This window comes from Protopterus annectens, chromosome 7.part0 (genome assembly GCF_019279795.1).
Source record: "Protopterus annectens isolate FY-2018-M chromosome 7.part0, PAN1.0, whole genome shotgun sequence".
In the NCBI taxonomy this organism is placed as follows: domain Eukaryota; kingdom Metazoa; phylum Chordata; order Ceratodontiformes; family Protopteridae; genus Protopterus; species Protopterus annectens.
In genome coordinates, this window is record NC_056739.1 from 754739661 (window position 1) to 754762147 (window position 22487).

General features: G+C 43.1%; 1 protein-coding gene across 1 annotated transcript in view; it reads right to left on the minus strand.

Annotated features, from left to right (window-relative positions):
- Positions 1-22487, minus strand: part of CNTROB (centrobin, centriole duplication and spindle assembly protein) — a 1846056-nt gene that overhangs the window by 999270 nt on the left and 824299 nt on the right. Inside the window, exon 12 of the mRNA XM_044077286.1 lies at positions 8144-8312. Coding sequence (XP_043933221.1) covers positions 8144-8312 — 169 coding nt within the window. The remainder of the gene's footprint in view (positions 1-8143; positions 8313-22487) is intronic.

Sequence of the window (22487 nt, forward strand, 5' to 3'; positions counted from 1 at the left end):
ATCAATATTTGTATAAAACTGTTTTAATGCAGTTACTTTTTCAATCCACTCCTAAAATATATCTAGTGGGACAGATGCTCTACAGTTCACGCTCCTACTCATTAACTTCCCTTTGTTGCTGGTCTTTTTCCTGATCATCTCAATTTCCAAACCCTGGCATCTGATTTGACTCCAAGGTACTCATTCTTCTACTCAGCTTCCAAGCTATTTTCTGTCACTCAAGCATTTTTATTTGGAATAATGGAAATATTTCACAGAAAAAAACCCTCTCCAAGGGCTTTATTATAGGTTTGTAGGCAAGCACTAGGCTAGCTGCCCTTGCAGTCCATTTCAACCCTTGCCAGTTTCCCTTTTTCTGCTTGAATTAACCTATCCCATTTGGTTAGAGATTGGTCATACCCTATATCCCATGGCTGATAATTATATATTACCTCTAATGAGAATAACTGGGTTCATACCATAGGTAATTTGTGGACAGCCATATATGGGATAATGCGTTTAGGTGTTGTCTCTCCATTAAAAGACTGGTAATAGAATAGATTATCATGAGAAGATTACGAAGCAGTGCCCCCCATTAAGCATGCTGGCTCACTCTTTGCTAGCTAAATGTTTTTTTTCTTTCCTGCATAATTTGTTCTATTTCCATAAACTGATCCTACATGAAAAATATATTTGAGACCACTGACTATAGCAATTTCAGTTTCACACCTGCCTCGACATCCCATACTTGCTGGAATAAACCTCCTTTTCTTTCATCTACTGTACAGCAAACTATTTTCCATAAACACTCTGATGTCTCCACTTTTTATTACTTTTCTCTCTTGCCATAGTTTTGTCTGGAGCAGCTCTTTCTGACTGCATCTTTACTAATACACGTATATAGCCTGCTGTCTATTGGCCAGATTTAGAGCATACACACAATGTGCACTTCTCAATTAAAAAATCCTGCTATGGAACACCAATCCAAGTGTTTATTTGTATTTTCATAAAATGAATGCAGTCTTTTCCTTACAGTTCATCAGGCATGGCAGAAAATCACACATTTTCTTTGTGGACACTGTCATCTAACTACTATTTTTTGAAACAGCTGTTCTTGGTGTCGTGCTTTGCCAGTCTTTCCGCTCATTTCAACCACTGACTTCAGCAGTTCTATCACCTCATCTGAATAGCTACTTAAAGCTGTTTCCATTTTCCCAGACTTTTGTCATTTGACTTTATACATTCCTCTGTTGCCTCACTTATTTTAAATATCTCTGAGTGAATCCAATGTAGTTACATTTTTCTTCTAAGTTATATGAAGCCATTTTCTGTACTAAAGCTGAAAACTGAAGTGCTTTTTGCAAAGTTCTTACCATCAAGAGCTTTTTCTTCTGCTTCTTTTTCTAGTTGCTTTTCACTTACTTTTCAATGTTTTTCTTTGCTGGTATCCAGGCAGTTTAATTACTAATCACTGATTGAATTTTATCCAAACTGATAAATGGTGGTGGCTTTTATTTCATAATTTTTCAGTTTCTCACTGGGAGAGCTGTAATAAAACTGTTACTCAGGCAGCAACCATCTAGGAAATCCCACAGGAAATATAGTGCAAGAGACAGGGGTGAAGGAAAATGTTGTTGTGAGCGACAAAAACATATTTTAAATACATATAAAAAAGAAAATAAAGGGTGGTGGAATGGAAAAATTCTAGTTTTAAAAGCGGACAGCACGAGGTCAGAAAAAAAATGAATTAAGAAGATTACAGACCATTACAGGAGTGAGGATGGTGGACAGTTTTCCTGGTATGGGACAAGCAGGTTACAGATTTTATAGGAATATGGATAAAGAAGATTTTTTTGAGGTTATAAGTGAGTAGTTAAGAGGCTGAAAAGATCAGGATATATGTATTTTTGTGGAAAAAAGTAGAAACTGTATAAGTTAAAGAACTGGAGACTAGTTACTTTGTGTAATGCTGACTACAAGATAGGTATGAAGGTAATGCAGAAGATATTTAATTTAGTGCCGGAAGATGAAAATGGATAGAAAAGAACTGTGAAGTGAGGTAGTGGATTGAATTAATACGAAAAAAAGAGAAGGAAAGTTGAAAATGTTCGATATAACAAGGACTTTTGACAACAAGAATTGGGGGTAATTATAGAAAATTATGCAGGGTTTAGGTGTTGCTAGTATGGTGGTTAAATTACTGAAGCATGTCAGTATGAGGAAAGGGGTAAGAGAGGAGTACCTGGTATAGGAATAGGACTCGAGTCTTCTAATCTATCAGCATCAGAAATGAGTGGGCTACCTACCAAGCCACTGACAATGTCATTATTTACATACTAGAGTCTGTAACTCATTAGTTAACAGCATGAAAGAGGCAGAAAGGAAAAAACTTCCCTATTAGACTCTCCGGTCCCCATTAACAAGAAAATGGGTATACTGTGTAGGCAAGTCACTCATTTGCTAGCAAGTTCTGTCTCCATATCAGAAGAACCTATTATGAAACTAAAAGGATATTAGTAAAGCAAATTCCAAAGCATACTCAAAAGCAAATAATATTAAGACTGCATGTTCTAAAGCTTTTGTAACTTCTGCTCAAATGAAAGGTAAAGTACAGTTGTGTACACTTACCATAAATGTAGATGTTCAAGTGTATTCACTGTTGCAGTCATTACATTTGGGTTATCTGCTTGCAGGTAGCCCTCAGCTGGCCTGATTATCAAAGTCTTGGGTACTGCATCGGTTGCCATCTCATCTTCCATGACGTCAGGTAGTCAGGGGTATAAAGCATGCAGCCGGTGCCATTACATCAGTTTTTCTTGCCCCAGATGTCAGGTGCCCCCATAATGGGAAGCAATTAAATATAAGGTTACACCTCCAACAAAAAGTAAATACACCAGAAACCTTAAGTATAGTAAACAAGAAGAGAGGTACAGACAATAGAAGTCAGGGGGCTGGAGGGAGGGTAACCAGGACTGCAACAGTGAATACACTCAAACATCTACATTTATGGTAAGTGTACACAACTGTACTATGTTCTTAGTGTTTCACTGTTGCAGTCATTACATTTTGTGAGATTCTCAAAGCTAAGGAAGGGAGGAGGCAGTTATTGAGCATTAGGACGAGCTATTAGGCCCTGCAAGACTGTAGTGGCAAAACCAGCTCTGGATTTAGAAAAAAATTGGCAAGTGGTAATGCTTGGTGAAGGTATGTAGAACTCCAGGTAGCAGCTTCTATGATGCCCCTGGTAGGAACACCTCTGAGAAAGGCTGTATAAGTAGATGTAGCCCTGGTAGAATGGATCTTATCCCCTGAGGGGTAGAAAATAATGCAATGGCCTATCCACTTAGAAATGGTTTGCTTTGAAATGGCCTTCCCCTCTGCCCGTGCAATAAAGGCAACTAGCAGCTGTTCAGATTTCCGGAGAGTCTTGGTCCTGTCCAAGTAAAATGTAAGTTGTCTGTGCACGTCCAAGGATTCAGTATTCGTTCCCCTTTGTTCTGTGGATTAGAAAAGGTTGGCAAATTAATGGACTGATTAAGGGCCACACTGGATACCTCCTTGGGCATAAAGGAAGGATTGGTCCAGAGGGACACCCTGTCCGCATAAAAAATGATGAAAGGCTCCACTGCCTGTAATTCAGACACCCTTCTTGCTGAAGTAATGGCTAGAAGGAAGGCTGTTTTAGGAAGGCTGTTTTCCAAAAAAAAAATTCAACTCCGCAGTTGCAGCTGGCTCTAAAGGAGGTAGAATGAGCTGTTCCAATACGAAGTTAAGGTCCCAGGCAGGAGTAGGAGCTCTCCTGGGTGGTCTTAAATTTTTGGCTCCTCTGAGGAATTGTTTCAATAGGGGGTGAGAGAAGAGGGGTGGCTCAGTATTATAATGTGCTGAAATGGCTGAGGCATGAATTTTAATGGAAGAGAAGGAAAAGCCCTTGTGAAGCATCTCTGTTAAGTATTGAAGAATATGTGGTAAACTGGGCATTTTTGTGCCCATCCTCTGAGCCTGGTTCCAAAAACAGAATATTTTCCACTTTTCAGCATAGGATTTTCTAGTACTAGGCCTCCCTTGCCTCCGGGATGACATCCAGCACTTGTTTGCTGAGGGATGGTATAGGAGAACTCAGGTAATTAGCCAGGCTCAGGGTTTGAAGTTGGGGGTACAGGATCTGGCCCCTCCTGCTGGGACAGTAGGGAAGGAGTCGAGGCAGGTGCCATGGTTCCAGTAGTGACATACTGCGCAAGAGGGGGTATCAGTGTTGGGGTGACCAGTCTGGTGCAATGAGTATTGTCCTTGGTTTGTCCTGTTTGATCTTTAGTAAAATTTTTGAGAGGAGAGGCAGAGGGGGAACGGCATAAACTAAGAGGCTTTTCCAGATAAAGGACAAGGCATCCACTTTCCAAGCTTGGCTGTGGGGATTCCTTGTGCAGAATTTATCCAACTGGTAGTTCTGAGGGGAAGCAAACAGGTCTATCTCTGGGCTCCCCCATTTGTTTCTCAGAATGTTGAATATCTTTGTCTCCAGTTTCCATTTGCGTGGTCTATGAGATTTCTGCTTAGGTCGTCTGCCAGTGTATTTAGCTTGCCTGGCAGGAATTGAACTTGTAGGTGCACTTGGTAGCTCAAGGCTGTGTTCCACAGAGCCATGGCTAATCTGCAGAGGGGGTATGAGTGGGTTCCCCCCTGCTTGTTTATGCACCACATAACAGTGGTGTTGTTCGTCTTTACCAATAATTGTCCTGGAAGAATGTGGTCCTTGAAGGCTGTCAAAGAATTCTGTACAGCTAACATTTCTTTTTGATTGATATGCAGGTGCATTTGACTTGGGTCCCATTTGCCCTGAATTAACTGCCCTGCCAAGTAAGCACCCCATGCATAGTCTGATGCGTCTGTTAGGGTTTGAGTGACAGGGGGTAGAGTGAATGGCAGTCCCTTGTTGTGGTGGCAGGCCTCTGCCCACCAAAGGAACTCTGTCTTTATACAAGGAATGATGGGACTCATTGATTCCAGGTCCTGAGAATGTTGACACCATAGGCTTTTTAGATACCACTGTAGTTTCCTCATATGCAGTCTTGCATATGGAATTAGTAGAATGCAAGAGGCCATGAACCCCAGGGCTTGCAGTATTTTCCTTGCAGATAGCTGGGTCTTTGTGGCCAGTAGTTTGAAGTAGGCTGTCAAATAAACTTGTTTCTCTGGCGTGAGGTAGGCCATCTGGGAAGTTGAATTAAAGCTTGCTCTTAGGAATACAACTTGTTGGTAGGGTACTAGGTGAGATTTCTTTTTGTTTATGGTGTACCCCAGTGAGTTTAGCAGTTTCTTTACAAATGCCAGATGATTTAATAGTATGTCCTGGCTTTCTGCCTGAATTAGACAATCGTCCAGGTATGGGTATATTTGAATATTTCCTTGCCTGCAGAATGCAATGACTGGAGCTATGCACTTTGTGAATACCCTGGGCACAGTAGATAAGCCAAAGGGCAATGCAGAGAACTGACAGTGCATGTAGCCTGCTCTGAAGCATAGGTATTTTCTGCAAGATTCCCTTATTGGGATATGCAGGTAAGCTTCCTTTAAATCAAATGTTGCCAACCAAGCATTTTTGCCTAGCATGGGAAGCAGCTGATGAAGAGTTAGCATTCTGAATTTTGGGATTACCAAAAAGGAGTTTAGGATAGACAAGTCCAGGATAGGACGCCAGGTATTGCCTTTTCTGGGTACCAGGAAAAGTCTTGAGTAAAAACCTTGTCCCCAATCCTCGTTTGGGACAGGGTGAATAGCCCTGATACTTAGAAGATTGAGAACCTGCTGTTGAGCCTGTGCCCACTGATTTGGGGGTAGGTCTGGCCAACCATTTGGGGTTGGTAAGGAGTGGAAGTGGAATATGTATTCTTGGGAAACTATATTTAGAACCCATTTGTCTTGGGTAATGAGTTCCCAGTTATTTGCATGCAGGGCAATCTTTCTCCCTGAAGGAACAGTCAGTTGAGCAGGGCTTGGAAGGTTTAAGGTTAAGTCATTGTGACAGTTTACTATAGGGGGTGTCTTACCACTTCCAGCTTTGGAAGAGGGAGCACCCCACTGCTTAGACCTGTGAGTACCTTGAAACTGAAGCCTGGGTGGTCTGCTGGTCCTGGGTTTGGACTGAGAAGGCCTGGAAGAGACAGGAAAGGAACAATTCTTAGAAGGCCGGTGCTGTACTTGCAGGAAATCTTTAACAGTTTGCAATGATTTAGCTTTTTCCTCCATCTTTTTAAGTACTACTTCTGCTTTGTTGCCAAACAGGCGGTCTTGGTTTAAGGGAGCATCCAATAATTTAGCTTTAACATGATCTGGTAAGGTCTGCTCCTTAAAGCCAAGCATGCCTTCTAAGTACAGACCCAGTGACATCAGCCCTGCAAGATGCCTCTAAGGAATCAAAACCAGATTGCAAAGTATGTTTACCAACTTGTTCAGCAGAATGCATTAAATCCTGTAATTCTTTATTTTCAGCCCAGCCAGGAATCAACATATTTTTCTGTTTAAGTAATCCAATAATATGCTGCTGATACTTTAACATATGAAACTGGCAGTTTAAGGCCCTAATGGCCAAAGTAGCAGAAGTGTATACCTTCTTACCCAATCTGTCCAGGGCCCTGGAATCTCTATCAGAGGGGGTAGGGTTTTTGGCAGTAGTAGCGTTATAGCCTTTGGGTCCCTGTGAAATGGTCTCTGGATCCACAGTAGGATTCTTAAAGAGGAACCTGTGAGAGTCAGGTACTCTAATACCTGTCAGGTTTCCTGGGAGCCAGAGGTAAAGTGCCTGGGGCCAGGCTAGATTCCATGAAGTCATCATCTACAATGTCCACTACAGGAGGGACAGCTAAAGGCCTTGCTGAGGTAGGAGTAAGAATTACCTAAGCCTCTTTTTGGAGTCAGAGTAATCCTGGCTTTCCCAGCAGAAATGCTCCCTAACAGTATGCAAAGTTTCACCAAAAGAGAAATCTTCTGGAGGGGAAGCAGAGGGAATGGAGTCCTCTGCATCAGAATCCTCACAGGTAGATAAGGACAAATCCTGGTCATCAGAAGAAACAGAAATTTCAGAATCCTGATCCGAAGAATCAGAAGGAAAATCGGTTCTAGGTCTCTTAGAGGGAGAAGGGTGGCTTCCCGATTAGAGTAATAAGGTCTTCAACCATTCTAATCATTTGTTTTTTAGGCATAGGGGCCTGACCATGCAGTCTGGACGTCAGTTTTCTAGGCGTGGATCGAGTTTTAGGCCTTGAAGACGAAGATTGCGTTGGTTTAATATACAAGTCAGTAGGCCTGAATACACCCTCAGAAGTCGGGTGCCTGCACAGCGGCTCCGGACCCATCCAAGATAGAGACATCCGCAGGTTCCATAGTCGAAGAAGCATCTCGCAGTATACCGGATTTCGAATGGGTCTCAGTAGAGGCCTGCGAATCTGAAGTAGCAGGTATCAGGGGCTACAAAAGCGTCTCACTGAGTACAGACGAACTGGCGACTAGCTTAACGGAAGCGTCGTCGGCAGCTTTGGACCTATGAGGTCTGTTTCTGTCTTTATCTTTACGTTTTTTCAGAATGTCAGTAGTCGGGTGGCATACTGAAGCCATTTCTGGATAATTGAACAGAGTACCAAAATAGTTAGATGCGAAAATGAACTGATGAATTGTTCGAGGGTTGAATACGGCACAAAACCGACAGCAAGGGACGTCGTGGCCTGGGCCTAAGCAAGGAATATAGTATGAAAGAAAATCTTTATGAGGTATTTGCTTTCCACAAGAAATACAATTGTTAACTTTTACTGACATCGGTTTAGAGCAAGAAAAAGGATCACCAATGGGGTACTTAGCTTTTTCGAAGACCTCGGATCTGAAACTCGAAAACGAAAATTTCAGGAGTCGGCTGACCGGCACTTGCGAACTGCTTCTGCTTCGGGCACCGCATGGCAAGAAAGACTGATGTAATGGCATCGGCTGTATGCTTTATGCCCCTGACTACCCGACATCATGGAAGATGAGACAGCAACCGATGCAGGACCCAAGACTTTGATACTTAGGCCGACTGAGGGCTACCTGCAAGCAGTGAAACATGAAGAACATCTACGTAAAAAAACCCAAAGGAGTGAAAAAATTAGTACAGCCCCTACTGTGCACTCAAGCATACCTGCTGGTTACGACTCTGAGGGGAACCATCTGCTGTGAGGACTCTGAGCACCTCATTCCAATGAGTATGCATCATGGTCTGGAACTTGTTAACCAGATCTGTGCGCTGGGCTTCCAGCCTCCTCTTTGCACCTGTAAGCTCTTGGATTTCCTCCTCTGCTTGTTCTAACCTGTTGTAAAAGCAAAGAGGTATCAGTCTCTTGAGACTAGAACTTAAACATTGCACACAATCACTGACTGTTTATCTGAAGCTTGTCCTATCAAAATGAGCTGACTGAATGGGATGAGATAGACAAATGCTTACTTAAGCCCCTGTCAGTATTAGTGTAACTGCATGGGCATCTCACTAACTGTGAAGAGTGTGTTAAGATAGATGAAGGCTGCCAGACTAGCCAGATAGAATTTTGTAGATAATTCTGTCATTTGTAAATATGAATGTAAACTACAGCCTTGTTGTCGTAAATGTAAAGAAATAGTGTTACATATGGAACTGGAAATAAATGAAACAACAGTGCTTTCTACTGACCAAAGTAAAGCATGTTGTTACCCATTGATGTACACAGTGGTGCCAATAGGTCTAGATGAAGAAATTCTTTCTAATGTTTTAACCAAGAGTTAAATTGCTAGAATTAAACATGCAAATTATTTTTATTGCTTTGCTTCCTGACCAGCTGTAAGATAACAAAAGGAGATGTTAAGAATGTAAATGCAGTTTCTATTAGCCTGGGAACCCAGGGAAGTGTGAAGAATGATGTAATGTGAATCACAACTGCAATTTCAATTTAAACAAAGAGAACCAGAGAGGAATAAGATTTTTTTGTCTTGACCATCCAACTCATCAGCACTCTGCCTGTTTTCTTAAGTAAGTTATCTTACACTTGTGTTTTCTCTTAGAATTAGCTAGAGACTAGAAAGATTTTCTGTGATGTCAGAACTGTGCAACTGAATTATTTTAAGTATTTCTCTGTGATCTCTGAACTCTTGAATAGCACTGTGTAGTAAGAAGTATTGTCTTGTGTTTTAGTACTTATTATTAAATATTTTAAAACCTTTCAACTGTGGCTGTTTTGTGTAGAGATAATTTAAGCTCTAGAGTACATTGTATATTTATAGTGATTACTGTACCAAGTCACTCTAATAAGCCTGGACTGTTTAGTTATACTACCAATTGGAATACCAAGTCCAACCACAAATAAAGATATTCCCAGCGGTACAAATACCTCTCCGTTTGCAGCAACAATTGTAACAACAAATCCAAATATTAACGCTGAGAGGTAACCAAGGCACACATAAAAATCCAGTGTAAAGAATTCGATAAATGAAGACTTGAATAAATGAAATAAAAACTGGTTTATTACTAATACAACTGGTAAGCGCTTTCACCGTAGCTTCGTCAGACCGTTATAATTCAAACTCATGCATCACGTAATTTATAAACTCCATCAATTAACTCAGATACAATAATTAACACAGTTAAAGGAGTATCACACAATACATCTTACAACTGCTTGTCTATTCAAAATGTCATAACACCATTACATATCTCACTAGATTCTATTCAATTTACAGCACTTACTAATCTGTAGGTGCGTGTGTTGTAGGTAAATACTTAACTTAAATGCAAATATAATATATATCTAAATACTATTCTAGTAAGATTCTAATTGTTTACCCTTCGTTACACACATTTCTATATGCATAAAATAATGCTAGTGTATCATTAAAAACTCAAATGGGTTGTCGCATCTCTATAATGCTTATAATATAGCAGTCTTCATATAATCCGGTGTTAACTATTAAAAAATATATATTTTTTATGCAGTTCTCAAAGTCAAACAAGCAAGCGTAAATAATGTGCAATAGCACAGTAATAATTGGATACCCTTTTAAGGGCCTTTGAGTATCTGATAAATATAAGCTGGGTGGTGGCAGGTGGTACTACCATGTAGTATGGGTAACAGGGGCATAGCTGGAGAACCTGTGCCAACCTTTCCCAGGAGTGTCTGTGTGGTTGTATAAACTCTTATCTCAAAGTGTGTGTGTGTGTCAGTTACTTGGGCAATGACATGAAGCACTGATTGGACAGAGAGGGTGCTGGAGGTTTTAGCTTGCCCAGCTAGGCTGAGATCTGGACCCTATAGCTGTGCCAATGGGGAGTCTTATTGGGGACCTGGAGAGCAAGGGAGCGACCAGCCCCGGACTGACTGTGATCTCTGTATACTCTTAAGGGAAATTGCACTTTACGGTGTGTATTTGTTATCCTTTTTTCATATATGAGACACCCTCTCTGGTGTTAGTAGTGAGGATTGAGGCTCCTTGATTGCTGGGTCAGGGCATGGGTGTCACACTAACCATAACAGTATACAACTCAATATGATCACAGACACAGAATATCACTTATTTATTTAACATTTGTTACCCGGGAAAGTCCGACTTGGAACAAAGCCAATTTTAAGAGGAGGCCCTGATAGAAATACTCCAGACGCATGTCTTTGTAATATGGGAGGAAACCGGAGTACCCGGAGAAAACCCACATGAACACAGAGAGGACATGCAGACTCCGCAGTGAAGGCAACACTGCCGAGAATTGAACTGGAGAACCTCTTGCTGTGAGGTGACAATGCTACCGTGTGCACCACTGCACCATCCATAACAAGGGAATCATGCTGCAGGCAAATATCCAACTATCCAGCCTGCCTGCCACAGCTTTCAGATATCTATCATGGTACAGACGTCAGCAGGATGTATAGTATAAAGGGACAGTTACCAAGCCACCTTCAATTCTTTTATGGGTGACTGAGTTGGTCACCAACAAATCTACTTTCCAAGCCACAGGCGCAGGCTGAAAAGTCTGCCCCACTCAAGGGGACAGGAAAATGAGTTGGGAAGGGCAAGATACATCCCTAGTAGGAAAACAAAACTAGACTCGGACATAAGGGAGAATTTTGGCAGTATGCACAGAATGCAGCAATGATCCTTCTGCCTGACCACCTACAATTATACTACATATGCTCACAACTGTAATACATCCATCCTAAAGTTCACTGCCAGACTGACATACAAAACATGTCTTAAGAGTAGGAAAGCAGTGACAGACCTGATTAGAGACACAGGAAGAGACAGCACACCTACCCTGCAAAACTGGAATGGAAATCCTGCTCTGCTCTTAGAAAGCAGGTCCAGCCTACAATATCTAGAAAAGGTATGAATGGATAACTTGTATTACAATAGTAAATAATGTGTATATATTGCAAACATAAATACTTTCTCTACAAATTATTACCATCATTTTCTTGGATTGTGAACTGTTAAACAGCCACTTAATTATTATTATTATGACTACAACAACTGCTACTATATTGCACTGCACCTCAGTTGTGAACTAAATATTTGTAAGTCCAACCACAAATAAAGATATTCCCAGCGGTACAAATACCTCTCCGTTTGCAGCAACAATTGTAACAACAAATCCAAATATTAACGCTGAGAGGTGTTTGTATACTCCCTGAGAGCATGGGTTGAGGCTGAAAATGGCCAGTGGACCAGCCCACCTACCTGATCAATAGTAGCAAATAAATAAATAAATAAAACATTCCTTACCATGCTTTTTAAGGTTTTCCCTATGCTGATCACAGCAGAATGAAATACAGACATCTACCCACTGAGGTAAGTTTTGAGTAGACACTGCATCCATGAGTATGAGATGCAACTAATTTTCTATCTTCTCTGAGTTACAAAAAAAAGAGTGGGAGCTGAATAGACTGTTTCATTAGCAGCTCTGTGAGCCACTTTCGGCATGAAGGTGGGATAGGTCCCAAGAGGCACCTTTGGAAGTGTGAAATACCGGTAAAAGGTAAACCTGCAGCTGCAGGCTGGGCTAAATTAATTCTCATGAAGTAAAGTAATTCAAGAAAAGTTTTCAAGATAAAATTGTTGGTTCAAAGGAACTGGTTCAAAAGGAAAAAAGACCTACCTTACCTGCTATGTACTCCCTCTCTTATTCTTCTTCATCTTTCCTTCCTTCTTGCGATTGGCCCTTCTCTCTGTTCCTCTGCCGAGCTCTGCTTCTTCTCTCACTCTGGGAGGCAGAATGCCCAGCGCCCCTTATCCCAGAATGCCCACTACCAGCTACCCCAATCCCAGCGCATAAACTTACACACTAGACAGCACAACCTAGTTAATACAACTAAAACTTGTCCCAAAAAAAACACCAAACAACACAGAGTCAAATTACCAATAGTGTGAAGCCAAATGTGAAGGTCAAAAAGATACTCAGCCAAGGAAAACTCCTCGAAAACAAAGGAGAGGAGGGAAGGGGGGAAGGACGTTGAAGGATAAGGAAGGAGTTAAGGACAGTATGGGTACGACGCTGCTATATTAGGTGTCCACCTCACCTTCATTCTGTTATCTTTGGGATCAGCGATCCTTTCTGGAAAATCATGTGTAACCACAAATCATGTGTGGCTCAGAACACAGTGAGACAAAAGGAAGCTCTGCTCCAGAAGCATTATCCCTGGCTCTTGAGGACAGAAATATGAGGGTTTGCCCAAGTGTGGGCTGGATTGAGTATGAGGGGCAGGGAGAGAAGTTGACTATTAGGAGAGGTGGCTACTGTTCTAGTAGAATAACAGTTTTGGTATTGAATAATAGTTTTCTTAGCTGCTAAAAGGCTGGTTTTAGTAATAATCCGCATAATAAGGGCAATACAGATAACTAAAGGTCTTGTTTTTTGTGTAACTTAGAAACTTAACTGGTCTTTGTGGTTTAAATGTTTGTTTAGTTCAAAATATCTTCCTAGTGAATCTGGTCTACTGGAATAAGTTTGGTGTCTATAAAATGCAAGTGCTGTGTCTGTGATATTGAAAGATGTGTACATTTGTGTAGGGTTAGCATGTTTGCAGTTGTGAGTGTATTCTGTTATTTATCAGGTTGCCTTGGGTGTTCCTGCTGGCCCAAAAACCTCCTGAAGGTATTCAAAAGCTCAGTGCGTCCCCTCTGCAAAAAGCATTCCACGCCAGTTTATCCCCTTGCATCTAGAAAAAGCAAACCTTAATAAGCATATATATATATTTCTTATATATATATATAATATATACCTTTAAGGTATAAATTAATATATATATATATACATATATATACATATATCACACAAAATAGAAAAAAAACTTTGAATAATATAAAGATAAATATAAACTAACTGTTTTGGTATAACTAGAGAAGGAAAGATAAGATAAATAGAAAAAAGGGGTATGGGTGAGAACAACAACTATAATATTGAAGCTTTGGAACATCTACATTTAGTAGCATTACTTACTAAAAGTGTCTGCAGTGAGTAGGTGTGGCAGTTGCAGCAGCTTAGAGGAGCAGAATGATAGCAACAGCAGTGTGCTGCACTCAAGAAAGCTGAGTAAGAGCAGTTGTGAAGGTAGCCCTGCAGAAGCAGGTTGCAAAGAACTGCCTCTGATGGTGTAGAGTGGCAAAATGTCCCTGGTTGCTGAAGGTGTCTGCTGAGTGGTGTGGTGCGCTCTCTAGTGGCCTGCTTTTTGGTTGTCCCAGTGGATGCTTGTGGTGCTGCATAGATGCCATGGTGGCTGCAGTTTGTGACCAATTGAGAAATTCCTGCTTGTGGTGTGATCACTTGTGATCAAGTTGCATAAACTTGGCCCACTTGCTGAGTCTCTTGGAAAATCTTGTAATCCTTTGGCAAAAGCATAATCCACCTGTGTACACTGCCACTTTGGAAAAAACTTTGTTTTTCCTAGTTTGGTTTTAAAAGTTGCTGTACATCCAAAGTTGTGCACATGGATCAAAACTTGTAGCTTTAAATTCTGGATGAAAAAGTTGGATGAAGAATAGACCCTTTTTGCACCATGAAGACACTACTTTTCACAGCCAATGCTGGCTGAGCAGATTGGTAGAGGCTTCCTGATTAAATCACATAAGCAGAGCTGAATTCCAGAGCACAGCTGGCTCTGTAGCAGCTGTAGCTGAAAACAAAAGGTATTGCAGAGCTACTTTTTGTAGTAAAAACAAAACCCTTGCAGTAGTAGCTGGCTCAAAGGAGGAGGGGTGAAGCTTTAATGACAGGTTATGAGGAGGCCTGGCAGGTATTGGTAATCTCCAGTGAGTTCTTAATTGTAATATTAAAAAATGCCTTTAAAGTTGAGCTGACAGGCGTGGTGGTGGCTTATTCTCCAATTTCTCAAATGGCAGAGGCATGATCCATTATCCATACTTCAAATCTATCAGTTCCTCATTGTTCCCATGAGTATTGCATCAAGAATGAGGACTACACCTGGTGCCATCATTTTCTAACTGTAGGCCTTCTTTTGTCTAAATGACATCTTTGCAGCCCATTGGAAAGGTTTTTAGTCCTGAGCTTGCAAGTGATACCATGACAGGTTTCTTGAGTATCTGTGCAGTGTTTGAGTACTTTTTTCTGTACTGGCTCAGCAGAATGGGGGGCAGTCCTTGGTTGCTTGATCATGGTGATTGTCAGCAGATTCAGCTGTATCTTATGTTTGGGAGCGGAGGTAGCTTCTGGGTGATAGGGAGGAGTTTTTTGCGGCCATATGCAGCCTTGTATCATCTTTAGCTGTCTCCAGTGTCTTTTGCAGAATCTTTTTGTCTGGTCTGAGGAGGCAAAAGGGATGGGTATACCTGCTTATTTATTTCCCATACTGTGATGGTCAGCTCTGTCCAACGAGCCCGTTTTCATGGATGAAGTTGGTCTTGGAAGGCTGTCTTGTGGGGGGTACAGCTAGCATCTCTTTTTGATTGAGATCTTGGCTAGATTGCTTTTCGGGTTTGCCAAAGTGTCCTTATCAGCTGCCTCATTGCCCCCAGCAGGGCCCCCTGGTGTTGCATGCTGTTTTAGTGTCTCTGCTGCTGGTAGTATGTGTGCCTGTCTGTCCCTTTCTTGGAAGGCTGCCTTTGTATGTAAAACAGCACTGCTGGTGCTTGATCATAATGAGTTAGTCATAGTTTCTGTGTGTAGTGATGTTGTGTGCCCCCTGAATGTTTGCCCCTCTTCTGATTCTGCTGTGTTCTGTCTTAGATGATGTTGGGATAGAATCTGACTGCATGAAGCTACTGCTTGGGGCATTTTGATAAGCAGATGCAAAGCCTTTGCTTGTCACATGCTGAAATAGCATCAGCTTGCCCTTCCCTTGTTTGTTAAGCCCAATGAGCATCTGTTGTTAATGTTGCACTTCTTGAATTGATAGTATCTCTATGTCATTTTTAGGATGGTATTTGCAGACTTGCCTTTGTGCCCATCCTTTTCATTGAAAATGCTACCTTTGCCAGGCAAATTAATGAATGTAGGTAGCAGTGAACTTTGTTTTGCCCAGTTGAGATTCTTTGAATATAGGTTATATTCTGTTGGTAGATAGAATATTATCTCTTGTATGGAGCACTGTTTGAGAAAGGGCCAGATAAGCCAAATTATTCTAACAGTGTTTGAAGTCTGCACATGTAAATCTTGCTGTAAGAATGTTTAGCCTCTTCTTGTTGATTTGTCTGACTGTTGTCCACAGGTATGCCTTTTTCTTGAGCCAGGAATGGCCTTACTGTAAATCTGCACTTATTTTCTCTTTGAACTTTAGTTGCACAGGTATGTGAGGATTTTGTATACCTCCAGTAAAGTTTCAGAATGCATTCACTTATAGGAGGACTCTTAGCCTGATCCTTTGAATCCTTGGGAAGTTTGTCTGAGTATTTTCCTTAAAAGTCAGTCTGTAAGCCCCAGGCCAGGCACTGCATAAGTGTCTGCAGTCAGCATGCTTGTATGCCCCTGCCTGCCTGGCAGTCATTGAGCAAGGTTTCCACCAATGTATGAAGGACATGGTCTTCTCCACTACTTGTAGTCTTGTATGTTCCTTTTATGTGTCTGTTTGGGTGGTTTAGTGTCAATTTGGCCCCGTCATGAGCAAGGAGCCTGCAAGAGAACAGCAGGAGGTAAGATTGTCCCAAGAATGTGTCTTTTGCCTGTGGAGGAAGGTGTATTGAATGTGATGAGGGAGTATTGTTGTTTGGGCAAGGTCCTGAGGCTTTGACCTCTGCCCTGCTTGCTTGCCCGACTTTGGGAATGGTCATGGAACATGCCCTTTTGTGTCTGTGCCTTTTGTGAAAGGGTTTCCTCTTTTTTTGGGCCTGTGTCCATTGATTTTGGCTTTGGCAGGAAGCCGCTGGTTGTGCAAGGTATGGAAAACCCACTTGTCCTGGGGTGGCATGCCTGTTAGAACCCACTTGTTTTTTTGGTCTGTGCGAACATTTTGAGAAAAAGTGCTATTTGGCCAGTGTCTACTAAACCTACGTGGCTGTACTTGCAAAAAATCTTTAACAGTTTGCACAGATTTAGCTTTGTCCTCCATTTTCTTTAACACCTCTTCTGCCTTAACACCAAACAAGTATCATGCTGTAAAGATGCATCTAATAATTTAACTTTGACATGATCAGGCAGATTTTGTTCCTTTAACCAAGCATGCCTCCTAATTACAGAGCCCGTAACTCCTGCAGGAGGCCTCCAAAGAATCAAAACCACATTGCAAAGTATGCTTTCCAACTTGTTCAGCTGCATGCAATAAATCCTGCATTTCCTTGTTTTCTGCACATTCAGAGTTTAACAACATTTTCTGTTTAAGCAATGCCATGACATGTTGCTGATATCTGAGCATATGAAACTGACAGTTTAAGGCCCTTATAGCCAAGGTAGAAGATGTGTAAACCTTTTTCCCCATCTATCCAGTGCCCTAGAATTTCTGTCGGGGGGGGTAGGGTTTTTTGCAGCGGAAGCCTCAACTCCTTTTGGACCCTGAGAAATAGTTTCTGGGTCTGCAGCAGGGTTTTTAAAAAGGAATTTATAAGAGTCAGGAACCCTGTAATATCTGTCAGGCTTAAAAGGAGCTGGAGACAAGGAGTCAGGGGTAAGACTAGACTCCGAAAACACATAATCTGCAATGTCTAATACAGGTGGAATGGCTAGTGGCCTGTGTTGAGGTATTAAAAGGAAATCCCTGAGCCTCTTTTTAGATTCCGAAAAATCTTGGCTCTCCCAGTGGAAATGCTCCCTCATGGCATGCAAGGTTTCCCCAAAAGAATAGTCCTCTGGAGGAGAAGCTGAAAGTATAGATTCTTCAGCATCAGAATCCTCATAGGTGGGATGAGAATATTTCTGATCAGAAGTGGAATCGGAAGAAATGGAAACCTGATCTGAAGATTCATAGTCAGTCTCTTGCCTAGGCCTATTATCAGGAGGGGGATGGGAACCCCTGATCAAGGTAATCAAGTCTTCGGTCAATTTGAGCATCTGGTTTTTGGGCATAGAGGCCTGAACACATGGCTCTTGAGTTTGTTTCTTTGCTTTAGAAGGTGTTTTAGTCTTTGCCTTTGAAGTTGAAGTCGGTGTAATATAAAGATGGTTAGGTCTGAATACACCCTCAGAAGCCGGTGCCTGCTCAGCGGCTTCGGACCCATCTGAAGGAATAGCATCCGAGGCTCCAATACCTTGAGTTTCCAGCGGCATGGCCGACTCAACGTGCGAGTCAGTAGCGGCCTGCGACTCTAAAGTAGTGGGCATCAGGGGCTGCGAAAGCGCCTCACTGAGAACCAGCGAACCGGTGAATGGCTTAGGAGAAGCTTCATCATCGGTTTTGGGCCTCGGTTGTCTATCTCTCTCCTTTTCTTTGGGTTTTTTAAGAACTCCAGTAGTCGGATGGCTATCCGACGACATTTCTGGATAATTAAACCGGCATCCAAAATAGTTTAAGGCAAAATCATACCAACGCTTAATAGTGCGTTGGTTAAATCTAGCACAAAACTGACAACCAGAAACGTGATCAGGGCCTAGGCAAGGAATACAGTAAGAATGAAAATCCTTATGAGGTATTTGCTTTCCACAAGAAATACAATTATTTACTTTTTCTGACATCGGTCTGGAGCAAGAAAAAAATTTCCCCAACGGGGTACTTAGCTTCTTTGAAGACTTTGGATCTGAAACTCGAACACGAAAATCTAAGGAGTCGGCCGGCCGACCGACACTTGTAAACTGCTTCTGCTTCAGGCACCGTGCGGCAAGAAAGACTGAAGAAAATGGCGCCGGCTGCTTCTTTTATCCCCTTGATGACCTGACGTCAGGGAAGGGGTGACAGCAGCCGACGCAGGACCCAAGACTTTGGAATTCAAGCCGGCTGAGGGCAACCTGCCAGCAGGATAACCCAAATGTAATGAGTGCAACAGTGAAACACGAAGAATATCTGGGAGATCTATGGATTGATTTAAATTGTTCTCTGAGCAGACTTTAGGAATAAAGGATGGATTGGTCCTCAGAGAAACTCTGTCCTTGTGAAACACCAAGTAAAGAGGATGAACACGTAGTGCTTGAAGTTGAGACACGTCTAGCTGAAGTGATAGCAACCAGAAAAAGTGTCTACCAAGAAAGAAATTTTAAGGAACATGATTCTGCCAGTTCAAAAGGGAGGCAAAATTAAGGAAGCAAAAACTATACTGAGATCCCGAGGAGGAGGAGGATCTCTAACTGGGGGTCTAAGAAGAGATGTTCCTCTCATAAAGGCCTTACAGAGCTTATGAGACATTATGCTAGAATTAAACATACCGATATGAAAATTAGAAATGGCAGCTAGCTGTACTCTAATGGTAGTGGAAGCCGCACCAGACTGAAAGAGTTGTGCTAGAAATTCAAGAATTTCATGGACTGGGGCTGAGAAAGGACTCAAATTTCTAGATTCTGCCCAGTAAGAAAAACGTTTCCATTTACTAGCATATGTTTTCCTCGTAGTAGACTTATGTGAGGAAACAATAATATCATGGACTGCTGGGGAAATACTGAAAAGCCTGGCTAAGGTTGGAAGTGGAGTAACCAAGCTGTGAGCTGGAGAGTTTGAAGGGATTGGTGCAACCCACCTGATTGATGAATCAGAAGATCTGGAACCGGGTCCAGAATCCACGGTTGATACAGAAGGTGGAGGTGCAGAACGGGAACCGCATCTGTCGAGGCCAATATGGGGCAATGAGGATCATTTTGCAACCCAATGATTTTGCTTTCTGTGCGAGTCTTGGTATTAGGGGAAAAGGGGGAAAAGTGTAAAGGAGTCCCTGAGGCCAATCGTGGACTACAGCATCTCTGGGTATATGACCTGGAAGAGGAAGCAGGGAGAACAAGCTGCTGCATTTGTTGTTGAGAGGAGTGGCAAATAGATCGCAGCAAGGCTGTCCCCATTTGCGGAAGATAAGATCTGCAACTTCCTGAGTCAGAGACCACTCATGAGGCATGAGGATAGCTCTGCTGAGCCTGTCCACTATGACGTTGGATTTCCCAGGGATGTGCGTTGCTCTCAGAAAACGTTGGGAGGAAATCGCCCATTGCCACAGTCTGAGTGCTTCTCGACACAAGGGGTAAGACCTGGTCCCGCCCTGTTTGTTGATGTACCACACCACTGACATGTTGTCCGTTTGGATTGCAATGGTCCCGGAAGGAAGACAGTCTTGGAGGGCTTGCAATTCTAGGAGCACCGCTCTCATTTCTAGGACATTGATATGCAGATGGTACTCGTGAGGTTGCCAAGTGCTTTGAACTGTCCTGCCTAGATAATGCCCGCTCCACCCTATTAGGGAGGCAGCCGTGGTCACTGCGGCTACCAGAGGGGGTTGTATGAAAGGTCTGCCCTGAATTACTAGTGGGGAGACCATCCACCAAGAAAGGTGCCTTTTGCATGTTTCTGTGATAAGGATCATGTGAGACATGGGTAGCTCCTGGAAAGACCACTGCATGAAAAGAAGCCACTGAAGGATTCTCATGTGGAAACGCGCTAATGGGACAAGAAGAATGGCAACTGCCATGGAGCCTAGAGCTTGGAGGACATATTTGACTTGAATCCTTTTGATCTGCATTACAATTAACACTTGTTGACAAATAGTGGAAACTCTTTCCTGTGGTAATCTTGCAAACATTTCTTTTGTGTTTAATTCTGCTCCTATGTATGTGATAGACTGACTGGGCAACAAGGCAGATTTTTCTAAATTTACTGTAATGCCTAGTTGAGTGTATGATGTGATTGTATAATCCTGTGCCTCTAAGAGTTGATGTCTGGTGGTAGCAGTCAGGAGCCAATCGTCTAGATAGGGAAACACCGGGAATCCTTAACACCTCAGGTGAGCCGTGACTACTGCCATACACTTGGTGAACACCCTGGGGGCTGAGGTGAGACCAAAGGGCAGAGCTCTGAACTGGTAATGACTAGCCCCCTACCCAGAAGTGAAGAAATCTCCTGCAGCGTCTGTCCATCTTGATATGGTAGTATGCGTCCTGAAGCTCTATCGAGCACATCCAATTATTCTGACCCAGAAAAGGGACTGCAGTGTCACCATCCGGAACTTTTCTTTTTGTACAGATTTGTTCAATCTGCTGAGATCCAGTATTGGTCTCCAGTCCCATCTTTTTTGGTACTAAAAAGAATCTTGAGAAAGTTCCGGATCCTAGTTGGTCTGCGGGGGCTTCTTGAATGGCTCTTTTTTCTAGCAGTCTTGGAACTTCTGTGACTGCTTGATCCCTTAGATTGGGTGGGACATCTGGGACGGACTTTTTTGATTCTATAGGGGATTGATGGAAGGGAATTTTGTAACCTCTGGATATAATGGATAGTACCCATCTGTCTCTTGTTATATTTTGCCAGGCTTTTGGATACAGCGAAAGTCTTCCCCCGACTGCCTCTGGAGGTGAGCAGTCGGGCAACCCATCAGGGATGCTGGAAGGGCTTGGCAAAGAAGGTGTCTCTGTCACCCTGGTTTTGCAGTCCCCCTCTGCCACAAGGGTGGCGTCTGTTGTTCCTTCCCCCTCTGCCCCTGGGGGAAAAATCACCACGTGTGTCAAGCAAGGGTCCCTGGGATTTTCGAAACCACATCTTTCCGCTCTTCTGACCCTTGGGATAAGGTCTGGGAAGGGGTGGAAAAACGGACTCCCACAGCAGAGAGAGTCTTGCCTTCCTGCTCACATCTGGTCAACGTGTCTTTCACCTGAGGCCCAAAGAGAAAGGAGTCATCAAAGGGAGTATTGGTGAAGGACGCTCAAAAGGGTACTGCAAACTGACACAGCCGCATTCAAGCATGTCTCCTGAGAGCCACACCTGTCCCTGTGGCTCTGCTCGCTCCATCTGCTGCATAGGAAATCAGCCTCATGGAGGAGTTGACTATGGAATTAAGAGTCGCAAGCTGAGAAGCTAATTTGGCTGGTTCTCACTCAGCTGTAGGATCTTGAAGTGCATCTCCAAGCTCTTTCAGGAGATCCCTTTGAAATGGGATAGATAGTTCAGGGACCTCACTGAAAAGGTCACTGAAGCAAACATTCGCTTTCCATATCTGTCCATCGTCCGAGACTCTTTGGAGGATGAACAGATGAAGAGGTTTCTGCTAACTCTTTCTTGGTGGCTGCTGCTACCACCATGGCATCAACGGGCACACCTTTGGAGAGGAATTCTTTGTCCTGGGGGGCTGTAATAAATTTGTTTGGTCTCCTTGGAGTAGGTTCCACAGAATCCGGAGCTGACCAAGCCTTTTAAACCACTACAGACATGAGTGGATTGAAAGGAGGAGATACCCAGGAGGTGGAAGGTCGGGAACCAAATGCGTCCAGGTATACAGACTCATCCTCCATAGGGGCTAGGGAAGTCCAGTCCCTTCTGTCTAAGCATTTCAAGGATGTCTAAAAAGGAAACATCTTCAAAGGGGGACCTTGGGGACCCTTCCAATTCATCCATGTCTGTATATGAGGTGACAGACTCAGGGGAGTCTATGTGCTTCCTCTTGCACTTCTTCTGGGGAGGCTCTTCCGAGTGATCAGAGGAGGCTTCGGAAGAAGAGGGATCACCCAATGGGGTGTCCTGGGGCATAGGTTCCCTTACGCTTGGGGTCTGGAGGAGGAGTAGAGGTTAGAACAGACACCACAGGGTAAGGAACCGATGGAGCTGGCAGTAGAGCTGTTTCGGTGGACAGCACACTCCGCATGACCTCGATGGCGTCCCGACCTCTTGGCAGAGAAAGCTCCGGCTCCGAAGAAACAGGAGTCCTACTCCGTGTCGAGGGTGATGGCTCCAAGGCCGAAGTTGGAACTGAGCTCACCTGCGCCGAAGCGCCGATGAGGAGAACGGGGTCGGACAAGAGTCTGGTGCCACTCCCCCCCTCGGAGCCGAGGAGAGAGTCCCGGCATCCAGATCTCACAATAGAAGGTACAACTGAGGTAATCGGAGCAGACGTCAGAACAGAAGGAGAGGTGATGATCGGCACCGACGGTTCTACTACCTGCAGATCCATGGTCTCCGGCTCCGAGCTAA